The sequence below is a fragment of the Leopardus geoffroyi genome, chromosome A2, assembly GCF_018350155.1.
Source record: "Leopardus geoffroyi isolate Oge1 chromosome A2, O.geoffroyi_Oge1_pat1.0, whole genome shotgun sequence".
NCBI classification, from domain to species: Eukaryota; Metazoa; Chordata; class Mammalia; order Carnivora; family Felidae; genus Leopardus; species Leopardus geoffroyi.
In genome coordinates, this window is record NC_059331.1 from 108,616,703 (window position 1) to 108,644,412 (window position 27,710).

A 27,710-nucleotide genomic window follows, 5' to 3' on the forward strand; every position below is an offset into this window, starting at 1 on the left:
AATTATACCATGTAGAGGAAGTTGAATAGTTTGGCCGATTTTATATTTTTTAAAGTAACAATGAGATAATGCTGCCTTTTGTAGAGCTCTTCACTATGAGTCTTCTTATTTATCCATGCTAAACCCTAAAATGACTATCAAATTTATGTAAAATGAAACATCAAGTATCAGATAATAATTTCATCTTTACCAAATTTTAAAATGACATTGGTAAACTACAGAATAATTCCCTTTTCCTGATGCATGCTAGAATCAAGACTCTGAAACTGGTCAAGACATAGAGAGCAAAGGGCTTAATTTATTGAATATGTGAACATGAACTTTGTCTTATATGCTGTCTTTGAATGGTGGTTGAGTATGGGGAGAAATGCCTTGGTGTTCTGAGGCAAAGTCCTGAGACATGTTTTGTTTCTTTACTGCATGGGGGGTTCAAGGTATGCTTTCCATCTGTGACATATGAGTTATGAGAATTTTATCCCCTGTGTATTTGACTGCATTACATCAAAGTTGTTAGTTTCTTGTGTCTTTATTTCTTCACATTTGTCTTTATATAATTCCAGCTCTCACATATTGAAAAATAGCCTTTGTTTATGAAGTTTGGCAGAAAGTACGATGCAATAAAAGATTTGAGATTTCACTAACAGTTCCTCTGTAGTCTTACATGTAATATAAAAACAATATTGTATATGTGAATCATACTGCTATAGTTCAGAGAATTTCCACACTCATCATTTAAGGTAATCTTCAAAATAACAATATAGGAAGCAGAGCAAATATTAATTACCCCATATCTAAATATTTTTTAATGTTTATTTATTTTTGAGAGAGAGAGAGAGAGTATGAGGGTGGGGAGGGGCAGAGAGAGAAACAGACACAGACTCTGAAGCAGTCTCCAGGCTCTAAGCTGTCAGCAATGAACCCACTGTGGGGCTCAAACTCACGAACTGTGAGATCATGACCTGAGTTGAAGTTGGAAGCTCAACCACTGAGCCACCCAGGCACCGCTTAATTACCCTACTTCATGTACAAGATCACTGAAATGCAAACATTAATCAGTTGGTTCAGACTGGCAAAGCTAGTTAATAACTGAGCTAAGACTGGGACTCAGAATTCCTTATTTCTGGTAAATTGTCCCCTAGTGTTTCTTAGATGTAAACAATATGTATTTTTAAATTATTGTGCTCAAAAATAATATCACCATATATTTACAGATTCCCTAACTTGTGGAAGAAAAGTTTTCATAAATGGATATTATAACTATATTTATTTCCTCTGATGGTGGATAAAATTTACCTCTTTTTAGATTTCTAATAAGCTATATTTTATAAATTCTTATTATATTGATTATAACACTAACCTAAAAATTAAAACAATTTAAATGATTGAGAGATACTACAGAGTTAAAAATAAATTACTCAACCTAGGCATTTAAACTAAGTGCATTTATCCTTTATTGACTATGCTTTTAAGAGAAATATTAAACTCATTAAACGCAGATGTTAGCCTTTCCCATGCTATAGCTTCATATATGAAACAAATATGTCAAAATATATTTTATTCAAAAAGTAAATAAGTTAGTCTCTCTATCGATAATTTTTGGTGATCTTTTAAATACTTAAATTATTTCACTCATTTGACTTACTCTAGTTAATGTAGCAAAATAGTTCCTCTGACACATGTATTTTTTTTTTTAATTTTTTTTTCAACGTTTTATTTATTTTTGGGACAGAGAGAGACAGAGCATGAACAGGGGAGGGGCAGAGAGAGAGGGAGACACAGAATCAGAAACGGGCTCCAGGCTCTGAGCCATCAGCCCAGAGCCTGACGCGGGGCTCGAACTCACGGACCGTGAGATCGTGACCTGGCTGAAGTCGGACGCTTAACCGACTGCGCCACCCAGGCGCCCCATGACACATGTATTTTGACATCCATAAAACTTTTTTTTAATTTTGTTCATTCACATAGTATACATTTATTATGCACTGACTGCAACAGGCACTTTAGAGATACTAGGTATATAGCAGTAAAAAATACCTTTTAAAGTTTACAGACTGGCATGAAAGGCAGTAATGCAAATAATAAGTGCTATAATAGAGATATGCAAGGGTTTTATGGACAAAACAAAACAAAACAAAACAAAAAACGGCAACCTAGGCAAAGTTAGAAAGGATCTAAGAAAGGAGTGAACTGAGTCCTGAGGGATGAAGGAATCAGGGGTAAAGGGGCAAAAATTTTCCAGACAGACATAACTGCGTGTGCAATGACATATCAAGACACTACGACATGGTATATTTAGAGAACTGAAAATTAATTGTTCATTGAAGATGAGGTGACAGTAAGCGATTGTGGAAGATGAGATTGGAGACAGAAGTGGGACCAGGTTTTGACTCCATCTGCATGTGGTAGGAGTCTGTGAAATTCCTTTGTCAAACCTAGAGAGCAATTTAGCTTGTTCAGAGCTGGCATTCTGGAAAGCTAAGAATGGGTGATGTGTTGAGGGATTAAGAATGAAAAAATAAGGAATTACCTTAGAACCAATTTAAGATAGTATTGGCTGAATCATTGCTCTTTATGATGCTCTAGGGGTCCCAGGAATCAATGGCTATTGCTGCTAGTTCTAAGGGGTTTTGTTTGTTTGGTTGGTTTTTGGTTTTTAAGAGTTGTTATATGATCCACAGTGGCTCTATGAGAACATAGGTACGTACATATAATTATATTTTTAATAAACTATTCCATAATAGTTTTATATTGTAAAAGAGTTGCAAAAATAGCACAGAGAGTTGTTACATACTCTCCACCAAGCCTCCCTCATTAACACATTACTGAGCTGCGTGGCCACAACTAAGAAACAAATTGGTACAATATTAATTAAACTCCACTAAGTACTGTACATCTTGCTTAGATTTTACTAGGCTTTTTCTACTTTTTTTTTTTTTCCTGACTTAATATCTCGTCCAGGAGGCAATATTACAAAGTCTTAATATCTTCTAGTCTCTTCTGACCTGTGACAGTTTCTCAAATGTCCCCAGTGTCTCATTTTACACTTTTGAGGGGTACTGGTTAGGTATGTTGTAGAATGTCCTTCAGTTTGGGTTCAACAACGGTCTTTTCTCATGATTACTCTTCGGCTATGGGTTTTGGTGACAAACACCAAAGGGATGAAGGGCCATTCAATAGGCCGTTATTACCACATCTTATCAAAGGGTACATGCTATCAACAAGATATCACCGACAAAATTAACTTTATCTGAGATTTTGTTTGCCAGGTGTCTCCATTTTAAAGTTACCTCCCACCCGTACTTCACCCTTTGTCTGTTTCTCTCTCTCTCTTTTATTTTTTGTTTTTGTTTTGGTGTTTTTACTTTTTGTTTGTTTGTTGTTTGTGTGAATATACCTGACACACAAAGTCACCTTAGTTTCAAGTATACAACTGAGTCATTCAACAAGTTTATACATTATGCTATGCTTATCACAAGTGTAGCTACCATCTGTCCCATTACATTCCAGTTGTCCATTATTAATTCTCTATTCATTGTACAGGAAGTCCTCAGTACAGTCTGAACTCAAAAGGTCTGGGTAAGGGAGACATTAAGCACCATTTCCTAGAGGCAGGGGTTGGGTGGGTAGATATATCTATGTATATCATCTGTGATTCTTTTGGAATTCTTTAAAGGAACGTGTCTCCCATATATTTGTCCCCATTTATCTAGTTATTCCATCATTTATCTATATCAGTATGGGCTGATTTCAAAGATATTTATTTTATACTTTGGATTCTAACTCTATACTCCATTATATATTTTACTGTTCAAGTTGTTCCAGATTTTGGCCATGAGGTGTTCCTTCAAGTTGGTTCCTATAACCCTTTGGCATAACCCATTTAATTTTTCTAGCACTTTTTTGCTATGTTTTGAATATAAACTGTAGCATTCAGGTATTTTATCCAAATAAAGATGGAAGAAAATGAAGCGCTTTTCTTGACATTGTTGTATGTAAAATAATATCCATGGATCTAGACACATTTTATTATTTGAAGAGACTATCATGTTTAAGCCACTGTATCAATTAGGATACATAGTAAGAGATGGAAGTAGCAGGCAAAATCACGTATTTCGGTGTGTAGTAAATAAGGTTCCCTTAAAATGGTCTCCATCCATCGCAGTTCTTTTTGGATGAGCAATGGTAAATCTGAGGTTAAAAATGGCTTTTAAAAAAGTGCAAAAAGTACAACTAGAATTTCTTGAAAGTTGAATTCTCATCTTCAACTATTTTAAATGACAGGAGTGCCACCCTAACTTTTGTAGTAATGTAAACGAAAAGCACTCTAAGAATAACTATGCTTTACATTTCACAAATTAATTTTCTCTTCAAAGACATTTATTACGTGTTCTAAAATATGTTGTTACCTTAGTAACTACCAAGTTACCTGCTGTATGCAGCAGCACTAATGAGAAGAATGTTACAAAAGACTCAAAGAAAATGAAAAAAAAAAACAAAAAACAAAAAACCAAGTAGTGGTATTCTTTGATTTTAATGTTTAGAAAGACCTCCTACACATCGTTGACCATCACAGACCCTTAAACCATCTATGCTATCTTCTAACAGACCTACAAACGCTAGACAAAACTCCAATCTGATTCACAATCTCTGCCTTTCATTTCCCACGTGGCAAATCCTCCAGCTTGCTCCCCTCCCCCAAGTTAGCAGCTTCTGATGCATTCCCAATGCTCATTTCCCCCCTCAGCATATTTTGTGTCCTTGGCAAGATGATATGAGGTTGTAAAAGGGATTTATACTGGCAATAAATAGGTGTGAACTGTATTTTACTTAGGCTTTCACTAATCTGTAGCTTTGAATGCATTGACTTAATAAGGGGAATGTCACAAATGAAACTAGGGTAAAGATTACCATAAACTTGGAGCCAAATGTCGGATTCAGATTCCAACCAGCAATGTTCAATACTGTATGAGGTAGTGGGCTCCTCTGAGATTCATTTTGTAGCTTTTAAAACAGATGATTTAAATATATTGTCTCCCAGATCTCTTCTAGTTCTGAAATCTATGGTGCTCTGATAAAAAGTCTCCTTTGATAATTCCTCAGATAATCAATTTACACACTGCATTAATTTTCTGGACCAACTTCAAATTCAGCTACATCTTTTCTTGGAGGCTTTATCTCCCCAAATGTAAACACTGGAGGCTTGACTTATCTTTATGCAAAGGGAAATATATAACTCAAGAGAGAATAAAGATTTTTGACATCATTGTTTTAATCAGGCACATGTTTAGCCTATGTATAGGCTAATATGTTTATGTATAGGCTATGTTTAGCCTATGTACAGGATAATAAACGTTTGCATTATGAAGCTATTTCTTAAGAAGGGAGGATAGTCAGTATCCCTCGCCTCCATCAGAGGCCTGTTCCTTTAATTCACTGGAGCCCTAGACCAGTCTTGAGCTATCCAACTGTGACGTAGGTCATAATTTCTTTCACAATGAATCATTCAGAGTTCCAGCACAAACTGTAAGGATATGGAAAAGATATATGCTCTTTCTTTTCCACCTATGTTGGGTAAAGCATGTTATAGATTGAATTGTGTCCCCCACAAAATTCATGGGTTGAAATCCTATCCCCTACCTCGGAATGTGATCTTATTTGTAAATACAGCCCTTACAGATATAATTAGTTAAGATGTGCTCATAATGGAGTAGGTGGGGCTTAATCCAATATGACTTGTGTCCTTATATAAAAAGAAAAGGAGAAATCTCGATATAGACAGGGAGACCCCCATATGAAGACTAGCCTCATGCTCCCAAATGTCAAGGAACTATCAGAACCTAAAAAATTCAGAGACAGTAGTAGAACATATCCTTCCTTAGAGTCTTCAGGGAAGGGACCATGGCCCTGCCAACACCTTGATTTCAGACTTCTGGCTTCTAAAACTATGACACAACAGGTTTCTGATGTTCTAAGCTACTAAGCTTGTGAGACTTTATCATGACAGCCATAGGAAATTAATACACACAGTAACACAGATGTGTGATGTAGGGGGTGGGACCTGGATTTCTTTTAATATCTCTTTCAGCAAATGTATTTGTACCATCAGTGACTTAAAGATTTGTTTTGCCTATGCTGCTGTTTGGATTAAAACACAGGTCAGTATATATATTTTTATGAGGCATCTGGTTTCAAATATGGGACTTTGTCACGTACTAGCTGTGTAATTAACCTCACTGATCTTTGGTTCCCTGATAATAGTAACACTTGATCTAGCATAGTAATATAAGTGAAAAACAATATAGAGGCAAATAAAAGAGTATTTGGTGTGGAGGATAAGATCAGGGACCCTGCAGCCAGTTGAAATGAACTCAGTTGAATGAGCTCAAATTCAACTCTCCCTTTTACTAGTTTTATAACTGAACTATGGACTCAGTTTCATCATTTTAAAATGAGCATTATGTTAGTACCTGCCTCATAAAGTTGCCATGAAGATCAAAAAGTTAATGCATAAAGAAATCTTAGAAGATTGTCTGGAACACAGAAAGTATTCAACAAATGGTATGTAAAAGTGCCTTGCAAACTACAAAGAACCATACAAGTGCTGTAACATTATAAGTTATAGTTAATAAATAGCTTATTGATGAATGCACTTACACAGTGATAACACTTTCTCCTTTTTTAACAATTTTTTAATGTTTATTTATTTTTGAGAGAGACAGTGTCAGAGCGTGAGCGGGCAAGGAGCAGAGAGAGGGAGGCACAGAATCTGAACCAGGCTCTAGGTTACTAGCTGTCAGCACAGAGCCCGATGTGGGGCTCCAACCCAAGAACCCTGAGATCATGACCTGAGCTGAAGTCCGACACTTAATGGACTGGGCCACTCAGGCGCTCCTCTCCTTTTTTTAAAGTGGTATCTATACCCAATGAGTGCTCGAACTCAAGACCTTGAAATCAAGAGTCAGACGCTCTACCGACTGAGCCAGACAGGTGTGTTGCTAACTCTGACCTTTTATTTATGTCAGTATGCCTCTTAGCAGCAGTCATTTGGATAGCTATGGAGACATAGAGTGACAATCACAAATGAGGGCTATTACCAAGTGGGTCAAGTATGCCCAGGAATCAGAAGAAACTTCAAAATAGAGGCTATTTCTGGTTTTCATTAGTCTGCTCATTTCCTTGTGTAAAAATATTTTAGAGCCAAAATTTTTATTGAGCATCATATTAACTGCTCTAATATGTATATAAAAAGCAAAGAATTTACATAGATTTCACTTGGGCATGGAGAAATGGGAACTGAATTTTTTAAAACTGCTTTTAAAAGTTTCTAATGAAATCTTGGGGCGCCTCAGTGGCTCAGTTAGTTAGGCAGCTGACTCTTGATTTCAGCTCAGATCATGATTCATGGTTCATGGGATTGAGCCCTGGGTCAGGCTCCATGCTGACAGTGTGAAGCCTGATTGGGATTCTCTCTTTTCCTCTCTCTCTGCCCCTCTCCTGCTCACTCTCACTCTCTCTCTCTCAAACTAAATAAATAAACTTAAAAAAAACTTTCTCGTGAAATCTTTGCATATATGTGAATTAAGATACATTGCCTATATATCACTGTCTTTAGTTATAGTAAATAAAAAAAAGTAGACAGCCAATCTCCCACCTTGCTGTATACCTCAAGGTGAAATTGTGTTTTTGTTGTTGTTGTTATTGTTTTGCTTTGTTTTGTTTTATCAAATAAAAGACTACCATTGCAAAATACCACTTGCTTCATTTGTTTCTTGCCTTATGAAAGGAGACAAAAGCATTAATAAAACACTTTATTTTAGATTACTTGGAAGAAATGGAAACAATTGAGACTTTAAAAAAATGTATTATGGGGTGGCTGAGTGGCTCAGTCGGTTGAGCATCTGACTTCAGCTCAGGTCATGATCTCATAGTTCGTGAGTTCGAGCCCTATGTCAGGCTTTGTGCTGACAGCTCAGAGCCTGGAGCCTGCATAAGATTCTGTGTCTGTCTCTCTCTGTTTGCCCCTCCCACACTTGCACTCTGTCTCTCGCTCTGTCTCAAAAATAAACACTAATTTTTTTTAATTAAAAAATTAAAAATGTATTATATTATTATATGCATTCAATTTTATACAACTTACCCAGGAAGTATATATTTGGAAAACAGATTGCCTCAGTGCTGTGGATAAGTTGTAGTCTTCAGAACTGTGGTGGGTTTGGTGTCCAGCCCACATAATATTAACCTCTGCAAAACACATAATTTGAAATGAGCCATGAGAATAAGAACAAAGCAACTTACATTTTCAGTTATGTACGCTGCTCTTGTTAAGTGAGGAAGAAAAATCTGGAACATCTCTGAAAAACCTAGCCAATATAATTATAATTAAAATAAGCTGCTTCAAATGACTCTTGGAAACAGTGAGGGTACAAATTACAAACAAATAAGAAAACTGAAACATAGCCAATAAGTATGGATAGTGTATGTGAAATAATGCAATGCCTCCAGCAAGCTGAAATGACTTCCAAAATTTATACTTGCTAATGTATTATTATAATATGACAAATCATAAAAGCTAACCGTCAGTGTTGTAACAATGCAGTCAATGGATAGTGATGATTTTTCAGTATGTGATAATATACTTATAATTAAAGAAGAATAATGTAATGGGAGAAACTGGTATAAATTTTGGAATGAAATAGTAAATAAAATTTCTTCCTGATGGCTTTTTAAATGTCTCAAAATCTGTCTATTGGAATAAAAGGCAGAGCAGAGTAATATTTGGTCCTAAAATCTAACAATTCATTTTTATTTATAGAAATATATTAGTTAACATATAGCTTTTCCAATACCTTACAAATATCCAGTATCTTACACTATCATTTTCAAAATTTCCACACATAATTGCTGTTTCATCCTTATAATAAAAAATTAAATGTAAGTTGTATATTTTCATCAAGTATTATGCAGACTATTCACATACAGCCTTGCAATTCATTTACATCCCAAACGGATAGTTCCTTGTTTTTTTTCTACAACAATATGTCACTCTAGTGACCTCCTTAGTAGACAGAATAGAACAATCACACATTTTTCACTCTGAGCATATTTTTTATTTCCTATCATAATTACAGATACCACATTATAGTCTATTCAGTTAAAAGAAAGTATGTTCTTAGCTAAACTATCTATAATTAAGTTCTTTGCTACAAATATAGGAGATAGGAGGTACAGGAGACAAAATTAACCATGTGATATGATCACTGTATCCATGCCAGTATATATTAGAAATTAAATCCTTTAGTCTTGCACACATGGGGACCAAACAGACTACAAATGGAAATATTGGGTATGGATGTTTACAGTAGTCCTATACTAGAAGTTAAAATACCTGGCATGTGGCGAAATAATTTGTTAGAAGATTTTATATATATATATATATATATATATATATATATATATATATATATATATATATATATATATATATATAATATATATATCCCTCCCTCACCAATCTGGGTGGACTTCTCTGCTTCTCATTTAGGAAATGAAAAATCTCTGGACAATCTATATAGAGTTACCAAACAAAATTACAAAAGAATTTTTGGTAAATAAATGACAACTCAGATTTAAGAAGGACTTAACTCTCTGAAAATGGAAAGATTATGAACAGAATTTTGAATACAATTCTCCATCAGAAGTCATTACTATTAAAGTTATATACTTTCAGGAGGGGCAAGTATTTTCATAAACCGTAAGTTTATGTGTAACTTACGTCCTGATTGGTTGACATTTTTTAAGTGTATTTATTTATTTTGAGAGAGAGAGCAACAGAGCACATGAGTGGGGGCAGAGGGAGAGGGAGAGAGAGAGAGAGAGAGAATCCCAAACAAACTCCGTGATGTTAGTGCAGAGCCCAATGCAGGCCTCAAATCCATGAATCCTAAAATTTTGACCTGAGCCTAAGTCAAGACCCTGATGCTTAAGTGACTGAGCCACCCAGGCACCCCTGATTGGTTGACATTTTAATCATTCTTGGTAATTACCCTGTATGTCTATCCAAACAATTAAGGAAATTGCTCTTATGCAAATGAAAACTATTTCATCATAATGACCCCAAACTTCCCAAGCATAATCCTTGAAATAACCTAGAATCTTAATCTCTTGCTTATTGGCTAGTTGTACACTTCAAATCAGAGATTTACAAAGAATCCTGTGGCACTTGATATCTTCAAATGTTGTGTGAAAGAATATTGACAGGTAATAAACTTGATGAATCTACTAAGCCTTTTAAAACTCCTTGTAGAGTTAGGCTCTAAAATAATCCAAACACCATTTTCTCTTTAGAACATAACCATTATTAAACATTTTGGAACCTATTACTTAAAAGCTTTGTTACAAAAAAATCATTGTCCATTTTGTTGGACTTGTTGGGATTTACTTTAAAAACTCATCATAATGCATGCATGTTATGAATTCAGAAGGGGATGAGCTAATCAGATGAGGCCCAATTAGAGAGTAATAGGATATATTTAAACTATTTCCTATAACTTCCACAGAAGCTAAATGGTGGAACAAAGAATCCACAAAGGTGGAGGTTAAAGACCTATCTCTTTGGTTGTTTTAAAAGCATTTACTTCCTATCACAAACTGTGTGTAACACAAGACTTCGTTCAATGAAGTACAGCTGTATAAACAGGGTGCAGTAACTGGATCCTACTGCCTTACCTCTGTCACTTTTCAGAACTAGGAAAAACAAGAAAAAAATATAAGATTTTTTTCCCACAGTTTATATGCACCTTACTTGAAGTAAATCATTTAGAAAGTGGTTATAAAAATGCGTTTTATAGAAAATTATTTCAGTAGTTCTTTTATAAGCAAAATAACAGATTAATAGTACACTTTCAAATATGTTCATTTTCACTAACATGTGAATTGATGAATTATCTGTTCTAAGGAATAAAAACAAATATTAAAGAGGAAAGATGATATTTTAAGAATAAACTTCTTTCTATCAATGAACTAACGTAATTATAAGTTATAGTCCATAACAATTTTCTTTTCCTATTAGCGAAGTACTGATTATACAAGCATACAGGATGTTGTTATGGCTTTTCAATAATATAGCTAGAAACATTATGTTACTTTCCAGTATTAAAATAGAGACTTGTATAAATATATTTTATTAATACATTGACCAATCATTTGATTTGGCCAAAATCTAATGCAATATGTGTATGTTATATTCTTGAGTTTGTTAACATTTTTTTTAATTGAAGTATAGCTTACATATGGTGAAATCCATCCCGTTTAGTATTCGGTAATATGAGTTTTTACCAAGCAAATACAGCTGTGTAATCGCAATCAAGATACAGGACAGTTCTGACCAACCCAAAAAATTCCTCATTGCACTTTGTGCTTGTGGCAAGTAAACTCGAACATGGCTCCCTGATCAGATGATGATATTCTGAACTGTGAACTGATAACGTAATGGGATGAAACTCTTGGGACCTTGGGGAAGGAGAGGGTGTTTTGAATTCAGGAAAAAAATGAATCACTGGGATCTAGAAGGCTGTCTATGGGAGGTAGCCTCTCAGAGAGCCCCCAATGATCCTTGCCCTTGTGGATGTTCATCCCTTGTATAATCCCTCCCATTGAGTGTGGGCTGGATTTAATAATTCCCTTCTAATGAACATAATTTTGGCAAAGGTGATGGGATGTCAGTTGTGATATTAGGTTGTAAAAAGACAGAGGCTTACGTCTCAAGTGCTCTTATATTCTCAAATTCTCTAAGGAAAGTCAGTCACCATGTTGTGAACTGCCTTTTTGAAAAGCACATATGGTAGGGAATCAGGAGAGGCCCCAAGCTAACCAGTGAGGAACTAAGCACCTCAGCTCAAGCTCCACAAGGAATTGAATCCTGGCAACGACCATGTAAGTAAATTTGGAAGCAGATCTTCCCCCAGCTGATCCTTCATGTAACATTGCAGCTAGCAGACAGTTTAACTGCTTAACTACAACCTCGCGAAAGACCTTGAGCCAGAAGCACTCAACTAATAAACTGTGCCCAGATTCCAGACCCACAGAGACTGTGAGCTAAGACACTAATGTGTTACAAAGAAGTGGATAATATAGTGGTCAATCCCCTAGGCCTCATTCTCCCAGTCTTTCATATCCATTGATTTGAATTCTTTACTATAGTTTTGCTTTTTGAGAATGTCATATAAATAAATTACATAGTATTTAGCCTTTTGAGTCTGGTTTCTTTTACTAAGCATAATGCATTACCGGCTTCTCCATTTTATCTGTACTTTGTTTTTCCTTTTTTTTTGCTGAGTAGTATTCCATTTTAATGGTTGAATCAAAATTTTTGTTTTGTTTTTATTCATTCACTAGTTTAAGAACATTGGTTGCTTCCAGTTTGGGGCAATTACAAATAACGCATCTATAAACATTCTAATATAGTTTTTTTCTCTGAACCTAAGTTTCATTTCACTTGGGCAAATACTCAGGAGTGAGATTACTGAGCTGTATAGTATATTTACATTTAGGTTGTAAAGAAACAATCAAACCATTTTCCAGTGGCGGTGCATTTTCTTGTACTACCACCAGCACTGTATGAGAGTTACATTTTCTCTACATGTCTAGCAATCCTTGGCATTATTAATTTTGTTTTTAATTTATTTGTTTCTTTTTTTCAATATATGAAATTTATTGTCAAATTGGTTTCCATACAACACCCAGTGCTCATCCCAAAAGGTGCCCTCCTCAATACCCATCACCCACCCTCCCCTCCCTCCCACCCCCCATCAACCCTCAGTTTGTTCTCAGTTTTTAAGAGTCTCTTAGGCTTTGGCTCTCTCCCACTCTAACCTCTTTTTTTTCCTTTCCCCTCCCCTATGGGTTTCTGTTAAGTTTCTCAGGATCCACGTAAGAGTGAAAACATATGGTATCTGTCTTTCTCTGTATGGCTTATTTCACTTAGCATCACACTCTCCAGTTCCATCCACGTTGCTACAAAGGGCGATATTTCATTATTTCTCATTGCCACGTAGTACTCCGTTGTGTTTCATAGCATTCTAAGACCTATATAATTGTATCACATTGAAGTCTTACCTTCCATTGCCATAATAGCTAATGACTATGATTATCTCTCCATGTGGTTATTTGCCATCTATACATGTTCTTTGAACTATCTAATCAAAATTTGTGCCCCCATTTTAATGGAGTTGTAGTCTTATTATTGAGTTTTCAGAAATCTTATATATTCATTATACAAGTCCTTTTTAGATATGTGATTTGCAAACATTTTCTCCTCTGCTATGGCTTGACTTTTCATTTCTAAGTGTCTTAAGAACATAAGTTTCAATTTTGATGAAACCCAATTTAGATACCTGAGAGTTTTATTAAAATATATTTTTAGCATATATAACAAAGAATGGGGTTACTTCGGAGAAAGTTTTCAGAATGATGAGACATTTGTGTCTATAAGCAAAAGAGTCTATTTTACACATCTAAAATATGTCTAAGTAAGTCTACTGAAGTGTGTTCTCACCTATGGATGGAGAGAATAACCCTCTTGCCTTTGACAAGAAATCTAACACTATAAAACACTGACCTTTTCCAATTCTAACCTCTCTTTGAATCACGATTTTAATAGATTTTTAAAACATGATATTCAAATGGAAGCTTTTAATTCTATCTTGTAGAATTTTAGAATGAGAGTTCTCCAATTATATGTTTATATGCTTTTAAAATTTAAACAGAGCAAAAGAGAAGATACAACTTTTTAGTATGAAGTAAAAAAAAAATCCATTAGAATTTATTAGGTCATGGACCAAATCCAGCCCACAACCTGCTTTGTACAGCCAACAAGCTAAGAGTGGCTTTAACATGTTTTAAATGATTGAGGTAAAATCCGAAGAGTAACAGTTTATGATACAGGAATATTACACTAAAAAATTATGCACCTTCCTCTTTCTTTCTCTTTGTTGCATACCCTCTATTCTCTGGGATTGAACACCCTCAGCACTTTCATGGTCCCCTGTCTTTGTGTGACCCATCAAAATATTCTTCATCTTTCAAGGATCACTGCATATGTCATTTTCTAACCCTCCCAGTCACAATTATTATATAATGTTTATTATTCCTAGGCCTCTAGCATCACGAATACTCTACTATTTTGCATCTTCCTCTGTTTTATAGGCTTCCTAATTAAGGAGATTAATTTGTCTTTGTATTTTCTGTAGTGCCTCATCGTGTCTTTGCATGGTGGACATCAATATATTTTTCTTGATTAAACCTGTGTTTATTAAAAACTGGCTCATTTGAATAATCAATAACCATGTCACACTATTTTATTTGTTCAACTTTCTCATTAGTAAAAGCAATGTTTTTTTTTTTTTTAATTTCCCTTTACACTATTCCTTCTCTTTAATTTCAATCATAACCAAACACTCCACTTTGTAAAACATGATCCATTGACCTTCCATTCCTTTAATTTTTTTTTCACCTTAAACATCCTAAAAGAGAAATTTATTTACTTTCTAAACTCCCATTCATTCTTAAGCTCATTCTTAATGGCACTTAATTCTCTCCAAAATCATTATTGGCCTCTTTCTTGTCAAAGCTAAAGACTTCTTTTAGGTGTCATTCTATTTGAACTTTCGAAAACATTTGTCCTCTGAATCTATCTTGAAAACCTCTCCCTCTGGCTTTCCCTTTCCCTTGCTCCCAGTTCTCCTCTTCCATTTTTCAGGCCAGGTGCATTTTCCTAACCTCTTCCCCTTTTCTCACCTATTTAAAGGGACTAATTTATTTTTCTTTGCTCCTTGCTTCTTGTTTTTCATGGTGTGCCATGACCTGAAATGACTTCAATAAATGCTTATCCAAAAGATGATGGTTCCCGAATACTTCAGTCTATAGGTGTCTGTTGACTTCTAGGTCTGAATTCCTTAGGGGAAATTCCATACATATTATGCCTTGAATCTATTTAATTGTCTTGCTTTCTGTCTCCTGTTGTCCTTCCCTTCTAAATCGCATCATGTCTTCTCAGTCCCCAGGCAAGGGAGAGAATAGACTGGGAAGACCTCAAAACAGAAGCAACCTCAGTGCTTTTTTGTATCCTCTGACCTCTTTTTAGATAGTTACGCGGGGCTTAGCATATAATCAGGACAAAAACCAGTATTTCTGTAAAAATGATTTTTTGTACATTTTATTTATTTTTGAGAGAGAGAGAGAGAGGGCACAAGTGGAGGAGAGGCAGAGAGAGAGGGAGACACAGAATCCAAAGCAGGCTCCAGGCTCTGAGCTGTCAGCACAGAGCCCGATGTGGGGCTTGAACTCAAACCCTGAGATCATGACCTGAGCCAAAGTCGGACACTTAACAAACTGAGCCACCCATCCGCCCCTATAAAAGTAAATTTTTAAAAATGACCTCACTGAAGCTTGTGATATTTTCTTCTAATACACTGCAGCAAACAGGCCCAAGAGTTGGTTTTATTAGTAATGGGAACATTAAAAAAAATGAGAAAATATGAAGAAAAATGTTGAATGACAAAAGTAACATAGAGGAACATGATTATTTGTGAAGTCAAATAATAGAATTTAAGATATTCTTTCTTCAAAGATTTGACGTTTTAGAAAAATTATAGGGAAGAGGGCATGAAAAAACTCAAAAACTGTACTTGACATAGTCAAATTCTAGAGTAATAAGATAGCTTTCATACTGAAGAACATTCTCCTCTAATTCTTCAAAATATATTAAATATTATCATATGACCTATTGCAGCCCCTCTGGTCCTGAAGTTAGAATATCAAACTTGGAGCCTATCCTGGAATCTGTGTTTAGTTTTCGTAACCATTTGCAGAATGTCCCTACTACAGCTATCCCACTTGCTCTTAATTAAACCTACCTCATCACAAAATTAATCTTTACCTGGAGATATATATTTTTTATTTATTTATTTTTTAATGTTTATTTATTTTTGAGACAGAGAGAGACAAAGCATGAACGGGGGAGGGTCAGAGAGAGGGAGACACAGAATCTGAAACAGGCTCCAGGCTCTGAGCTGTCAGCACAGAGCCCGACGCGGGGCTCGAACTCACGGACCGCAAGATCGTGACCTGAGCCAAAGTTGGCCGCTCAACCGACTGAGCCACCCAGGTGCCCCTGGAGATATATATTTTTGATACACTTTTGAGGTTGGGAGAATACGAACACGACATATCACTTTGTCATATTTTCTTTTAAGAATCTCAAACAATAAAAACAAAGATATCTACACAAAACTCCCTGATCATTTTTAAATTCCCATATAGAAAACAAAAACAAAAAAATTGTCAAAATACATAAGGCTTTCATGCATCCTCTTTCTCACTCTTTTCTGTTGTTCCAAATATTTGAGGTTGTACTGTGAACCGGTCTTAATTCTAATGGTCAAATACAAATAACCATATTTTTTATTGAAAAAAAATGCTTTCCTCTTGCAGTAGCATTCTACTTAAATATAATTTCAAAAACAAGTTGCTGGAAATATTTCATAATGTCATTGGTATTAGAAACTATTATTTGTAAAGTTACTACGCATGCAATGAAGATTGCTTAAGTTGGTTAAAGTTTAAAAGACATGAAGCAACATATTATCAAAGTCCAAGGCTCCTATTAGCCATTTCTCAGTACAGTCTAACACTTAGGAGTCCGCAATAACTTGTCTTGATCCCTGAGCTTTGCAGTGCAATGTGAATTTGAGCAACCATACATTTATTAGTAGATAACACAACAAATTAATGTAGGTCAAAACAGTGATTTTAACACATCTCTCGTAATAATTTTCTTTTTCTTGTGGTCAACTTGACTAAAATCTTGTCAAATGACCAAAAACAAACAACACAAAACAACAACAAAAAAACCCACCACATTCTGCTAGCATTGCAGAGTTGCATAACGTGATTTCTTATAATGATGTCACGTTTGATGCTGTAGACCATGTGAAACAGATTAGCTGTGACCAAATTAGTATTCTTTTGCAAGGCCAGCTGATGTGCACATGTAAAACATAGAGCACATACTCTGAGATGCAATTAAATGATTCTCAAACAGTGTACCATCAGTAATTCCAGCCTCATAAATATCTACTTTAGAGATAGATTTTTATTTGTTTCTTGAAACAATCAACATGACAATTTAAGTAATTTTAATATATTTTCGTCCTTGAGAAACTTACTAAGAAAATGCTTTGGTGGCATTTTTTTTTTTTTTTGGTTGGATAATGCCTCACTTGTTCTTTTTAAAGAGTTCTTATATTCATGTGTTCTCGGCTGTCTTTAGGAAAAGATTGATGTCTGGTGTCACTGCTAGGAAGTGCAAACTGTTCAGCCTCACTGCAATCTATGTCCTCATCCTCTTGCTCCACAGGATACCGCATACTTTGGCAGCCAACATTCAGAAGGGAAGTGCTTTAATGGCAATAAGTGATGCCAATGAAACCTTTCCCACAATGCTCAAAACTTAGTGGTTGGAGGCTGAGGCACCAAATGGTGGGACTAAGGAAGATAAATGGATCAATTAGCTGACAGGTTCTAATGCTGTTTACCTAACCAATGCTGAAAGAGTTTCAAAATTTCTGCTATCATTAAAATTTTCACCAAAATATCACCCTTATGATAGCCTAGTAGAATCTAGGTCTGGTTAGCAACGTCTTGACCCTCTCTTTTGAGACCTAAGAACTTAGTGATCAATTGTGTTAATAATAACAATTGTCAGTGTGCTTTTCTAGAAGTAATTTCCACAGTATAACATGTTCCAGCTATACCTCCACCCCTGGAGAGTGGAGCAATAGGAGGGAACCCTTCGCAATGTAAGTAAAATGAAAGGAATTTATATAAAATGACATAAAACAGGTGTTAAAGAAACAGTGAGCTCCTTAGTGGGGGAACACATGATATTGTGGAAGCAAGACATTCAAAAGCTATATGATCATGGCAAAGTCATTTAGAGTTTCCAATGTTCCCTTCAATATGAGCGAGTTATGGTATTGCTTTTCATGAAAAACAATGTGGCTACATTCACAATATCAAGCAGGAATAGAATGTGAGTTTTTCTTTTTTTATAGATGGAGTTGGATTCTGATTGGGATAAATAAGTTACTCATTTGACTACTTTAGGTTACAAATATAGTCAAAGCCACCAAATCCAGTGAAATCAAGTAACCACATGTTGATTTGACCCACTACCTTGGTCTTCTTATATCCATGCTTTCAAAAAATTACCTAATTCTTCAAACTATTCCATGAAATAAACATTCAGTATTTTGCAAGTAAATCCATGAAGCATAAGATCTCAAACTGATCCTAACAACCATGAGTGATTTCTAAAGTAAGTTGAAGTTGTGTTTTTGTTTTTTGCTTTTGTTTTTGCCTACTTCAATACCAAGACTTTTTCAAATGTAAGTAAAATTCTACCAGGTCACTCATATAGCTTTTGAATTAGGGACACCAAAAAAGCAACCATTAAAAAAAAGGAGTGGGGGAGTCAGGAGAAGTAAAGACAAAAAAAAAAAAGGAGAGAGACTCTTGCCAGCAGTTGTGAAGAGAGGTGAAAATAGGAGAATAAAAGATAACAAACATTGAAGAACAAAACTGTTTAGAGGGCTAGGCATGATTTTGAGATTGTCTTTGCTAATTTTAAGAGTGAGGTAACTCTTATTTTCTTGCTATCTTAAAGAAGAGGAAATTGAGGAAAAACTTCTTCCAGATCATAATTATAAAGTGGCAGAGCCAGAATCGAAATCCAAACCTATCTGGTCCCAAAGCCCACACTCTTCCCTGAAGTCTGAAATTGGTAAGTGCTCACAGCTCCACATGAGATGGAACACCCAGGTGACTAATGCATAGTGCCTGCTTTAAAGAGCGAGTTCTTGGGGGCACCTGGGTGGCTCAGTCAGTTAAACGTCTGACATCAGCTCAGGTCATGATCTCGTGGTTTGTGAGCCCAAGCCTCAAGTTGGGTTCTGTGCTGACAGCTCAGAGCTTGGAGACTGCTTAGGATTCTGTGTCTCCCTCTCTCTCTACCCCTGGCCTTCTCTCTCTCTCTCTCTCTCTCTCTCTCTCTCTCTCTCTCTCTCAAATAAACATGAAAAAAAATTTTTTAATAAAAAATAGTAAAGACTGTTCTTTACACATAAAAAGAAGATGAAGACATTCATATGAAGAAAAGTAAATTGGGGCGCCTGGGTGGCTCAGTCGGTTAAGCGGCTGACTTCGGCTCAGGTCATAAGCTCGCAGTCCGTGAGTTCGAGCCCCGCCTCGGGCTCTGTGCTGACAGCTCAGAGCCTGGAGCCTGTTTCAGATTCTGTGTCTCCCTCTCTCTGACCCTCCCCTGTTCATGCTTTGTCTCTCTCTGTCTCAAAAATAAATAAACGTTAAAAAAAAAAAAGAAAAGTAAATGGAAAATAAGAAACCACAAGTGCCAGATTAATTGTGTAAATACTGCTTGTAATGGAGATTAGGGAAAGAATGTAGCTGGGGCCAGGTTAGTCAGGTTACATCCTCAGAAGAGGCTAGGTTTGACACTCTCAACGTGAAGATATTAATTTCCTAGAAAGATGGTATCTAGTATATTAAGAGAGTAACTTTTTCTAAACAAAACAAAACATATAAACAATGCAAAATAATTGTTACAGGATGCCTTTATTTAAAAAAAATTCAAAACAGGGACATTGAGATTAGCCTTATTAATATATATTTTTTACTTTTACAAAGTACTAGTTGGTTTTTAAAAAAGGTGATGCAGGACATAGTTTAAAATAGTACTTCATTTAAAAGTTATGTTCTATTGGTTTAAAAATTCATTTTTATGTGCATTTTTAGGAACTATTACTATTGATCAAAGTGAAGCTTACAAAATATAAACAATTTAATAATGTTCCATTTAAGGAAGGAAAATGGAATTCAAATATCACTTGTTTTGAATAAAAAAGGACCACTTAACACTTCATCACAAATTAAAAGTTCCTTTCCCCAAATTTTACAACAAATGGTTCTGAGACACAGGCATGTAAATAAATTTCGGCTCAACTCTTTTTCCAAGTTAATTTACATAATCAGGAAGCTTAGTTTTTCTCAAAAGCCTTCCGGAAGTTTTAGTAAAATATCACAAATATTCTCTAGTGTGTCAACTGAACACTAAATTTCTACTTCAGCTAAATTTACTGAAAATATTAATTTTTCCTCAAAGTACTTGTGTTACTGTCTTAAAAATTTCACCAAAAATATTTATTTAAATGTGTTTTTTAAAAAAAGAAAGAAACAGGTCTTTCTGTGGATTTCAGAGTGAATATTTACATAAATGAGATTATTAATCTTGGCTATTCTGTTCACAATCACACACACATACACACAAACACACACACACACACATACACACACACACACACAAGCAAATACAGTGTCTGATATTATTATCAATGCATTAAGCCCTTGGCCTCTGTACCTTTTTAGCAATAAAATGTGCTCTTAGCAATAAAATGCACATGAATGTATATTACTTCCTTTGGTTTTACTAAAAGGCCTGTTGCTGATAGCCTCTCCTTTAATAGACCCAACCCATTTGGCAAATTTCTTACTTTTATTTGAAATATATACTTAGGAATCAAAACATGGAATACTGACAAGAAAAATTAAATAAACACTTTTATGCAATACTTTGGAAGGGGCATAAACAAAATTAGAAGTGAAATAAAGGAAAAAACTTGAATAATGTTAATTGTTATGTTGTTCAATTACAATGTTTCCCTTCAGTGAGAAATGAAGCTAAATATGTTAGGAAAATTGTCTAGCACCATATTTTACTAAAACGAAATAAAATTTTCAGCAGAAGATGTTTCAGTCAAACCCCTCATCTCTTTTTATCTATAAATTTAGCGGGGTTTCTGTAGTCTCTTCAATGGGGAAAGAAACCAAGAAATTCTGTAGAGAGTCATACATAATCTTTAATGCAAAAGAAGCCTGATATGACATAAAATTATTTTCACTGCAATGGAAACTATAAATTTGAAAGAAGACAATGTTTATAATTTATTTCCTGTATTTTAAAAAGGTAAGAGTAATTAAAATAATCTTTCTAAATAGGTGATGAGGAGTTCTGGATACTTACATATTCTGGTTAATAGAGAAATGCAAGTCATATGAAGTATCAAATTTCAAAGAATTAAACTAACATTGGCTACATGAAACAACACAGATAATGTAAATATTCCTCTGTTTCAAAAAATTCCTTCTTTCTTTCTTTCCTTCCTTCCTTCTTTCCTTTCTTCCTTTACTCTTTCCTTCCTTTCTTCCTTCCTTTTCTCCCAAGGACTTCCTGGGAACTTTTTTTCCTACAGTAACCACTGACCTTTTGGTGCTATGTTCTTAGAGATGATTATAAAGTACTATTTTCACTTTCAAAGAGGATTTGTGGACATAGTAACACTAATCAGAATGAGGAAATGAGGATTTTTCTAATAATGCAAAAGGCACAAGATTTTAAGTGCCTTGAGTTGTAGTATAAACATAAGTAATTGCATTCCATATATATATGAAATATATATGAATATGTATTTATATATTAGTTCATTTCTTTTGGATTTATTTTCTTCATTAGAGGGACAAGGGCATTTTGGCAAATGTTTGTAGAAGGGCATTGTATCAGGAGGACTTCCCATTCAGTTGCACAAATACTCTCAAGCCTAGGAATAGGCTGGCTCCTATTTGGTATGGGACAAACATTGGCTCCTATAGCATTACCCAGTAAAATGGATATTGCTTTAAGAAATTGAAAATCTGAACAAAGGAAAAAGGAGAAAGAAAGAAAGAAAGAAAGAGAGAGAGAAAGATGAGAGAAGAAGAAGGAAGGAAAGAAAGGAAAGAGAGAGAGAGAAATGTAACTGGATAGTAACCATGTATTAAAGGTTACAGGGTTATTATAATGTTATTATCTAAGAATTCATACCTTGACTCCTAATTTTCACTATCAGTTAAAGGTTAATATCCTACTTAATTGTGTACATGGACCTCATTGCTTACTTTTAATGTATCAAAAACAAAAATCAAATGATGACCCTTTGCATTTGATATGTATTACATAATTTGCATAAAACTTGTTCTTAATATCATCTTCTTTTCTTCTCCCAGTTACTACATATTCTGGTCCTCCAGCCCCTTATCTCACCTGGATGATAGTTCTAGGGTATTCTTATTTCTTGTGTACCTTCTCCTTATGTGCTTTCTTTGGAGTACCAATATGACATATTTCTATGTCACCTAGGATTCACACTTGTTTCTTCGTTCTTCTCGCTACAATATATGTAATCCCTGGGCATTATCAAATTTTCACAGGGAGAAGAAAAGTGAGATTGAGGAAGAAGGAGTAACTTGCCCCAGGGCACAAAGCAACTTGACTACTAGTACAAATAAAATTAGATGACTAGTACAAACAATCTTCTCTTATTAAGGTGTAACCATTCACAGTGAGCGACATGTTTCACCATTGTTTGTGTATTATAATTACACTCTCAATAAATCAACTATAATCTCAAGTCTCCAGAATTACATGTCTGTGTCTTTCCCACATGTCATACATGATGTGCATGACATTTTTTAATATTTATCTTTTACCTCTCTGCCCGGACAATACTAGCTCAATACTTACCCAGTAGAATAAAATTCTTTTACAAGGCAACATTCTAATCATCTCATTCTCAATTCAATTTGTTTCAATAAACATTTTCTGTGCACCTTCTATTTACAAAGCACTGTGTTCATTCTACACTAAAAATAAATCTAAACGGATCAAAGACTTAAATGTAAAAGCTAAAACTATAAGACTCTTGAAAGAAAACATAGATGTTATTTCTCTGTGACCTTGGATTAGTCTCTTAGATATGATACCATAGTCTAAGCAAACAGGGAAATAATAGATATATTGCCCATAATTAAAATTAAATTTTTTTGTGCAGTAAGGATACTATTAACAAAATAAAGACAATGTTTGATTGTCTAGAATGAAGATAGAATGAAGGGAAATGTTTTCAAATTTTATCTGACAAAGCCCTTGCATCTAGAATGTACAAAGAACGCATAACAATATAAAGATAAATTATCTGATTTAAATATAGGCAAAATGTTTAAATAGACATTCTTTGTATTTATTTATTTTGAGGGAGACATAAACAGTGCAAGTGGAGCGGGGCAGAGAGAAAGGGAGTGAGAAAGAATCTCAAGCAGGCTCCACTCTGTCAGTGCAGAGCCCAGTGTGGGGCTTGAACCCACAAAACTGTGAAATCTTGACCTGAGCTGAAACCAAGAGTTGTATGCTTAACCAACTGAGCCACCCAGGTGTCCCTAAAGAAACACTTCTTTAAAGAAGATACACAGATGACCAATAAGCATATGGAAAGATGCTCAACGTCATCAGTCATCAGTGAAATGCCAATCAAAACATTAATAAGATGCCATTTTTCATCTACTAAGATTTTTATAATAAAAAAATGGACAATAACAAATGTGAATGAGGATGTGTAGAGATTAGCGCATATACAGTACTGGCAAAAATATAAAATGGTGCAGCTGTTTTGGAAAACAGTTTACAATTCCTCAAAAAGTTAAATAAAGAGTACCTCATGCCTCTGCAATGCCACTCCTAGGTATGTGCTCAAGAGAATGGATAATATGTGTTTACATATATCTAAAACATGGAAATAACCCAAATATCTACCAGCTAATAAGCAGGTAAGTAAAATTTTGTGTATCCATACAATGAAATATTACTGAGCCATGAAAGAAATCAATTATTGACACATGCTACACTGTAGAGGAACCTAAAAACATCATGCTAAGTGAAAGACACAAAAGATACTGTTTACATGAAATGCCCAAAATATGCAACCCCATAGAAACAAGGTAGATTAGTAGTTGCCAGAGTCTGAAGGGAAGGGGAATGGGGAGTCATTGCTAATGTATATGAGATTTCTTTTAGGGTGATGAAAATGTTCTGGAATTAGTGGTGATAGTTACATAATCTTGAGAATATGCCAAAAACCATTAAATTATACACTTTGAAATAAAATTTTATTTTATTTTTTAATTTTTTGAGAGAGAGAGCATGAAAAGGGGAGAGGGGCAGAGGGAGGGAGGGAGGGAGGGAAGGAGGAAGGGAGGGAGGGAGGGAGGGAGAGAGAGAGAGAGAGAGAGAGAGAGAGAGAGAAAGAATCTCAAGCAGGCTCCACGCACAGCACGGAGCACAATGGAGTTTGATCCCACGACCCTGATGAGAACCATGACCCAATCGAAAATTAAAGTCAGACACTAAGGGCGTTTGGGTGTCTCAGTTGGTTAATTGACCAGCTTCAGTGCAGGTCACAATCTTGCGGTTCATGGGTTCCAACCCATTGGGATCTGTGCTGACAGAGCTTGGAGCCTGTTTTGGATTCTGTATCTCCCTCTCTCTCTGCCCCTCCCCTGCTCATGCTCTCTCTCTGTGTGTCTCAAAAATAAACTTAAAAAAAAAAAGTAAGAAAGGGTAAATTTTATGTTAAAGGGTATAGAAATTACATCGTAATAACTTAAAACAAAAAGTACACTGGGAGAGAGGATGGTGGAAGGTGAGAGAAGAAAATTTTATGAATGGGCCAGTTATACACCATTCCACTTAAAAGTGAAACAAAACAAAACTATGTGCTAAATAGTGTGGATCAAAAGATGAATGACTCCTGTGTTTGAAACATTCATAGTGTGGAGAAAGCAGACACAGCCTAACAGAATACAATGTGAAGCAGGCTGGAACTAAGGGCTGCTTCCACAAATGGTTGGAATATGAAGAGAGAAGAGGAAGCAATTAGAGATTCTTTTGTAGGGTAGGGAAAAATCAAACTAAGTCTTGAAGGATGTCTCCCAGTAAAAAGGGCATTTCAGGCAACTGAAAACAAGCAAAGGTGGAAAGACTTAAATGTGGATAGAGTATCTGGAAAACAAAAAGCACTCCTGTAGGCTAGAGCTCAAGCTTGTGGAAGGAAGAGCTGCAGGCAGGTCACTACAGGAAGTTTCTGGCAGCAGTGACCATTGAAGAGTCTGCCAAATGGTTTGGATCACACACACCTGGCTTCTCATCTCACTTCCACTACCTATATTGCAGAGAGACCTTCCTCAAAAGAGCCACCAATCTGAGTCACAGGGATTATACACAACAGTATATTGAGAGAACTTAAAGGCGATGACACAAGTAGACTGTTGTATTAGGTACACAGCAAAATCATACTTTTCTCATCACAAAAGTAAATATATGTTTATTTCAGTAAACTGGAAAAATAGAAGAGTAAATGGAAAAAAAATACTGGCCTCTGTACTCCCTCTACTCGGAGATGGTCATTGTTAACGTCTTAGTGTGTATCCTTCCAGTCTTTTTTAGTGTCTGATTAGTTTATAATTACACAAAATATGAGATGACAAACATTTCCATTATCCTCAAACATTTTCAAAAGTCCTATAATGCTTTGCTTTTTGTATATATTTACCTAATTATATAAATAATTACCATCAGTTTGAGAGCTTTGATTCCTCTATTGCTATGAATATTCATGGCTTATATATTTTTAAATATTCACCAAAGTACTACGTGTTCTATAGTTTTAAAAGTTATACATTCCAATATGCATATAAAGAAGAACATCAATGCATGAGCCATCTTTCCCTTTTCTGATTCTTAATTCCCATAGGTAACCATTTTCAACTGCTTGAACTGTTTCCTTTGGTATTTACCTCTACATTTTTAAATAACATCCTTTTAATTTTTTTACCATTTGCTTATTTTTGAGAGAGAGAGACAGTGTGTGTGCAGGGGTGGGGCAGAGAGAGAGGAAGATACAGAATCCGAAGCAGGCTCCAGTCTCTGAACTGTCAGAATAGAGCCTGATGCGGGGCTCGAACCCACGAACTATGAGATCATGACCAGAACTGAAGTCAGATGCTTAACCAACTGAAACACCCAGGCGTCCCTTAAATAACATTCTTACATTAATATTTTTTAAAAATTTGAGACATTAACTACTGACTGCCTGCTACAATAGACATAAATTTAGCTCTTTACGCTGGCACTTATACACACACACACACACACACATCTCACAAACTTCTTGTCTTCACTTCTTCCCAAAAGAGCTATCATCTTTTTTTTGTTGTTGTTAAATTTAAATGTGTTCATTTTGTGACTTTGAAAATGTTATATGCTGCTGAGTGATGCAGCATATTATGAAATTTTCTTCTTCCATTTTGTTTACATGCTTTTTTTCTTACATATCAATAATTTATTTCCAAAAAGTCTGCTGATGAAAGGTTCTTTAGTAATACTTTCAAATATAATGAGTATTCTAAGAAAGTTTTTTTTTTCTTTTTATTTTTGGAAAAAGTTTGTGGGGACTTTGGCTTCTCTGTTCTCAGGTTGGCCCCATAGTTGTCCTAGAGTTGGCCTTTTACCATCAATTGAGGATTTTCTTTAATATCTCTATCATTGGATTTCCTGTTTCCTAAATACCATTTCTTCTTACTTCCTTAACTTTTTTTCTTAATAAATACATCCTCTAGTCTACAGAAGGTAAGGTTTGATATTAGGCACATATGAATATATTTTTATTTTATTTACATGCTTGATTTCTGGTTTTCTTAGATATATGATTTCAGACTGGGAAAAAATTCCATTCAGAATTTTGATTGCATTGAAACATGGGCAACTAGAATCTAGTTGCTAGTGAAAAATCTCATGCCTTTATTATTCCATCACTTTTGGATATCTGCCCTTATTATTTTCACCTTTCTAGAAGATGTTAGTCTATTTTTTCCCCAAATATTCCAAAATTTCATGATAACATGTTTGAACATGGGAATTGTTTTCATTTACTTGGTTAAAGCATGCTAAATTTGGAAAGTTCCATCCTTTCAGTCTCAAACATTTTATTTATACATTTGATAAGAACCTTATTTCCACTTTCTTTGTTCTTTTTTTTTAGAGAAAAAAAACAGTTGGCTAACCAAAACACCCACAGATATTGTAAGAAAACTACAGACTGATATTTTTCATGAACACCCATACAAAATTCTTAACAAAATACCAACAAATTGAATCCAACAAAGTATAAAAGGAACTATACACCACAACCAAGTACGATTTACCCCAGGTATACAAGATTCAACATTCAAAAAATAATATAACTCATCATATTAATAGGCTAAAAAGAAAAATCAGATCTATAGATGCAGACAAAGCATTTATCAAAATCCAGTACTCCTTCATTGTAAAAATTCTCAGTAACCTAGGAATAGAGGAAATCTTCCTTAGCTTAGTGAAGACTATCTTCAAAGAACCTATAGCTAAGATCATACTTAATGGTGAAAAACCTGAAGCTTTCCCACTAAGACCAGGAATAAGGCAAGAATGTCTCCTCTTATAACTCCTTTTCAATATTGTAATGGAAGTTCTATCTGAAACATTAAGAAAAGAAAAGGAAATAAAATTTGTACAGATAGAGAAGGAAGATATATAACTGTCTTTGTTCACAGATGACAAAATTGTCTACATGAAAATTCCACTGAAATGACAAAAAAAAGGTCCTGGAACTAACAAAAGATTATAGCAAGGTTGTAGGATACAAGGTCAACATACAAAAGTTAATCATTTTCAGATA

The 27,710-nt window shown here is 35.0% G+C and overlaps 1 protein-coding gene across 5 annotated transcripts in view; it reads right to left on the reverse strand.

The window, feature by feature from the left end:
- The window catches only part of AGMO (alkylglycerol monooxygenase), a 383,631-nt gene that overhangs the window by 203,775 nt on the left and 152,146 nt on the right, over positions 1-27,710 (reverse strand). For all 5 annotated transcript variants that reach the window (XM_045494981.1, XM_045494979.1, XM_045494977.1 and 2 more), the window contains one exon: positions 8,138-8,241. In XM_045494981.1, coding sequence (XP_045350937.1) covers positions 8,138-8,241 — 104 coding nt within the window. The remainder of the gene's footprint in view (positions 1-8,137; positions 8,242-27,710) is intronic.